The following is a 5,107-nucleotide window of genomic DNA, read 5'->3' as shown; positions in this document are numbered from 1 at the left end:
AGCGAGCATCCCCGGTGGGGATACTTCAGCTGACTTGTTTGGGGGGGAACCTAATGAGATTCAGGGGGAAAATCCTACTCATCCCCCCTGGTAATTCGCACCCTGGTTGAAACACTTTATTATGCTGATAAATATTACAGTACCAAATCCACGACTATCAAATATCATCATTATCATTTTTTTGTTAAAATGATGGTATATAATTCAATATATATTTTAATACACTAAGTAGTACTAAAAGTAAAAAATAATAATTTAATTTAGGAACATTTATTAACTGTTATCTAAATTATAGTATTTTGGAACTACAATACTTTTATTACAAGTAGATTATGGAATATTTTTATGTATAAAAATTAAGAAACAACCCTGACATAAGTAAAATAAATATTTTCTACAGTCATTATGTGAGTAATTACATCAAAAGGAGTTTACGTGAGCACTTCGCAAATTCAATTACAAGCTGGTCTAGATCTAGTGCACGCAGAATATCTTTGTTGTAAGCCAGGAGAACGAGATCCGATTTTCTTTCATGTCCCATAGACAGACGTAGAGGTCGAAGGAGAGCTGTCAAATGTGAAAAGCAATTTTCGACCGTGGGCGTAGAAGACGGAATAATTAGAGCAACTTCTCTAAGCATATTTAGGCCCGGGAAAGCCTCGCCATATTTTCCAATTTGTGTTGTGAGCTCTTCCAGAGATGATGTCTTGATCAGTCGATTTGCTAGATCTATTTCCTGCTTCAAATTCTGGAGCACTTTGCAATGCAGGTCTTTGTACTTTACAACACCACACAGAGGTTTCAAAGTTTCTTCACTTCTTTTCTCGCTCAGTAAATGGTGAATAGCACCAATCACAGCTGTCCCTGTCTCACTGAATCTGCTCCGAATTTCTTCGACGAAGATATCGAGAACTTCGCAGAATAATCTTTTCAGCACCTTCCCGTCTTCCTTTCCCTTCTCCAAATTTATGCCTTCCAAATCAACAACCGAATCAGCTAAGCGACTTGGGAGTGTGCATTCGCGTTTCAATGGTTGCTGAATCGAACTGTTTAAGGCATATGCCTTCATTGCATCTTGAAGGATATTTTCAAATATTCCTTCGTCTTGCCGGCAAGACGTGAGCTGTTCCCTTACCGATCCTATTAACTTCACAGTGGCATCAATGTCCAAATCTCTTCTTTGTAGCAGTGCGTCTGTAAGTTTTAGATATCCAAGAACCCTGAACATGAGCTCAGTATGGAAACAGAAAGTTTTAGTGGAGATCTGATGTAGTAAACCGGTAGCTTCAACTTTCAATGAGGAAGTTCTTCACAGGAAGTTTAAATTGCCATCAGTACGCTTAATATGTGAAATCTGTCGTCATGAATTACAGTCACTGTGTCAAGATGTCCAGTCCAACGTTGTTCCAACAATCGCTTTAAACTCCTTCCTGCGTAATCTGCTGCAACGCGTCCTTTTCTGAAAAAGTAATGTAGTTATTGACAAATATCAAAGAACTCTTTCAGTTCAGAAATTGTGTCAATGGCTCTATAAATAACTAAATGTAATTGGTGTTTGAAACAGTGAACAAACAAAATGTTCCTCTTCAAATCCTCAGACAAAAGAGCTTGCACTCCATTTTTCTGTGCACTCATTACAGGTGCTCCATCATAGCACTGTGCTATTATCGTGTCGGTTTTGAATTCTACTGTTCTTAAACAATCTAAAATGGCGTTCTTAATGCTGGCAGTTGGCTTGTTTGTCCAACTTCAGTATAGCTACGCATCTTTCTTGCACTTTAAAACTCACAAGGTACCTAATTGCGACAGATAAATCTTCGATTCGTTGCTTGTCTCTGGTTTCATCTGCAAGTAATGAACAAAATGTGCTTTCGTTTGCTTCATTTACTATTTTCCTCTTAACTGATTCTGCCATAAAATGAATTATCTCATTCTGAATATACGGACTAGTGTATGTTGCATTGGCATGGATAGTTTTGACAATTTCTGCTAATTTCGGATCTTTACGAATACTAAATTAAAAAAAAAAATTAAGAACAAACCACTTGATTGTTTTCCGAGTTGCTCACACCCAGAATCTCCCCTAAAGCACAACTGATTCACGGCCAAGAATTGAATAACTTCCATAGTACACTTTTCACATAGTACCCATTATTCACAATTACATCACTACACACCTTCTTCCCGACCGTTTCGCCCGAGTCCTCACGTTTCCGTTGCTCCAAGTAGCAAGCCACAGCATGCCTATGAGTTTCAGAATCGGCGTGACAAGAAACTCCCTTATTTTTCTCGGTTGCATGCTTCCAGTCTCTGAAACCATTCTGCACAAATCAGGGATCACTGTGTCTTGACGCATGGGAAGCAAAAGGCAGCATCTAACATAACAGAATACTGGAGCCAGTCCCACGTTTCGTACCACATTGGACGAAATCGTCGAATTGAACCAGAAATGCTGGAAACTGGAAAATTTGCAAGATGCGGCTGAGCGGGTTTTGCATCGCCAAGGTCTGATACATGGTGGAAATCAACACCAACATGGTGGAAAACAGATGTTTGACGTTTAGTTTCTTCTTGACCTTCAACACATGTTGATACAGATGACCCTGCTTCTGAATTAGTTTCATTTTCGATAGCTTTTGTACCAAAAATTGACTTGATGGATACCTGCTTCATATTTATGGCGTTATATTAGTCAGTAGAGTAATTGAAAACGCCTGACGAGGTACATTTGACTGTAGTTCAGTTTCTACTGTTTTTGTTTCCTTCTGGAAATTCGGTAAGCACTCTGCTACTTATTATTGCGCGCAATTATAATGGTGTGTGACAAAATCTTTTTAAAATAATAGGTTCGGTGTTCTGCTGCCGTCTTGATTTTTTCTTTGAGTGCATATAAGAAATTAACGTTCTCTTAATTCCGTATATTTGTAAACAAATCGTGAAACAAATGGTTCGGGGCAGTGGTGTAGCCAGCAGGTTTGTGTAGGGGGGGCCGTCGTTTTTGAGGGGGGGCCAGCTACAATGTACAAAGCCAAAAAAAAAGTGTTGCTGCTAGTGTTTTTGAGGTCTGAAAGAAAGGAAAATTTTGGTTTTCTTCTGGAAAACTAAAAACTCTATTTTAGCTTATTATTATTATTATTATTATTATTATTATTATTATTATTATTATTATTATTATTATTATTATTATAATTATTATTATTATTATTATTATTATCCATAAATTATATTCAAGATAGTTTATATTATGCGTAATCAAGAACTACTGCCCGGGACCAAACGCTATACTTTTGTGCATAACTATAAAGGTAACCAAGAAAGTTCTGTTCCTTTTCCTGGAAGTCTGTGTTCAATTGGACCTCACACCGTGAGTTGAATGCGAGTGGAGATAAGGCGAACGTCAGTTGTTGGTGTGGATATATCCAACATACTACCTGGTTGTGGCAATTCAGACACACCGTGAACTTGCGTAAAGACAGATTGAACATGGGACATCCACAGAGCGTCATAAGAGCATGTATGCTGAACGAGTTCAAATGGAGGTCAAACGCCGCTGTAGCGGGACAGACGATATGCCAGGCCTTTGGTGAGGGTGTCGTGACGACGCGGACATTGCAGCGATGGTTTAACAAGATTAAGGACGATGACGAAACACCCGAAAACACCACGTGCCAGAAGACCAACACATGTACAAAGAGGAACTGGGACTACAATTCAGTGTGTGGAGAAACCATTCGGCAGCACATCCATTAACTTGTGAAGCACTACAAATTGGGTCAATGGGTCTCACATATTTTGACTCCGGGCCAGAAGGCAACGCGGCAGTCGCCTGTGTTTATTTACTGTTTCGGAGCCATTTCTGGACAGGGCGTTGACATGTGATAAAAAGTGTCATATACGAAGTTCCACGGCGCCGTCATCATTGGTTAGCATCCCATGAACCGATTTCAAAACAGCCGAAACCAGCACTGTACCAGAATAAGGTCCTTCTGTGTATTTGGTGCATCGTGCATCGGGAACTGCTACCAGCTGGTCAGAGTATCAATGCAACTGTGTAGTGTCAGCAGTTGAGCTGTGCTCAACAAAAACTCAAAACTCTGGAGCCATCGCTTCTGAATTGCAAATGCGTCCTCGTTTACGGGACAACGCTAAGTCCCACGTGGCTAAGATGACTTAGGACACCATTTACCGCCTTGGATGGGAAACAATATTGCAACCACTATATTCCCCGGGTATTGCACCGTCCGATTATCACCTGTTCCATTCTTTGAACAATCACCTTAGAGGACGCCAATCCCTAGTAAAAGTTCAAAATGCACCTGATACTTTCTTCGTTTCACGGCCCACCAAGTTCTACCGCGATGGATGCCATGGCCTTCCAGAACGTTTTCAGAAGGTCGTCGATGCTGATGGGGACAATTTTTGATCTTCCAGGTTAGGTGACATATCAATGTTCGAAGGTGGTGGGTAAAAAAGCAACAAAACGTTTCTTGGTTACCTTTATATTTAAATTTAGTGCCTTGTATACAGAACCTATCTACACAAGATTGATTTTCTTTGAAATTTCACTTAATTTCTTTAGTTTCCTGACAAAAATATTTATTGTTTGTGACTAAAAAAACGTAATTATTTTATTACACTGAATAGAAATAAAAGAGAGAGCGAATGAAATCCAAATTGAATAAAAGCATTGTTTCTCGCCAAATTTTCCATCCTCTATGTCTTTTAAAACACTTGTTAAAGCATATAAAAATATACTGTACTTACAAATCAGTTTAATACCTTTGTTTTATGGCTTATTTTTGTAGTACCTTGTTAAAGCGTTTGTCTTCAAACTGTCTAATATAAATCGCAGTAAATTGTGTAATCTGCTCTTACAAAAAAGTATCCTATTTTTCGATCGGTATAAGGAAGAGATACTATATTATTTTTCGATCGGTATGGAATAAAAACAATATTTCTCCTTACTATTTTACCATAAATTATTAATTGTCAATGAACTTTGTTACTTTTAAATGAATGAAGGGAGATAATTTTACTATGATGTTTTAAAAGCTGGTCATTTGGGGGGGCCCGGCCCCGGTGGGCCCCCCCTTGGCTACACCCCTGG

The 5,107-nt window shown here is 38.9% G+C and overlaps 1 protein-coding gene across 1 annotated transcript; it reads right to left on the bottom strand.

Moving 5' to 3' along the window:
• Positions 1 to 415: 415 nt before the first annotated feature.
• Positions 416 to 1,228, bottom strand: LOC145665952 (uncharacterized). Its single transcript, XM_081733057.1, has one exon. It carries the CDS (start codon positions 1,226 to 1,228, stop codon positions 416 to 418), a length of 813 nt encoding a protein of 270 aa, XP_081589183.1.
• Between the last annotated feature and the right edge of the window lie 3,879 nt (positions 1,229 to 5,107).

The sequence above is a fragment of the Thermobia domestica genome, chromosome 12 (assembly GCF_964235325.1).
Source record: "Thermobia domestica chromosome 12, izTheDome1.hap1.1, whole genome shotgun sequence".
NCBI classification, from domain to species: Eukaryota; Metazoa; Arthropoda; class Insecta; order Zygentoma; family Lepismatidae; genus Thermobia; species Thermobia domestica.
This window is presented reverse-complemented; position numbering and strand designations above follow the sequence as displayed.

Excerpts from the sequence above, each read along its gene's own strand:
- LOC145665952 (XM_081733057.1), bottom strand. The coding sequence starts at position 1,228 with ATGTTCAGGGTTCTTGGATATCTAAAACTTACAGACGCACTGCTACAA.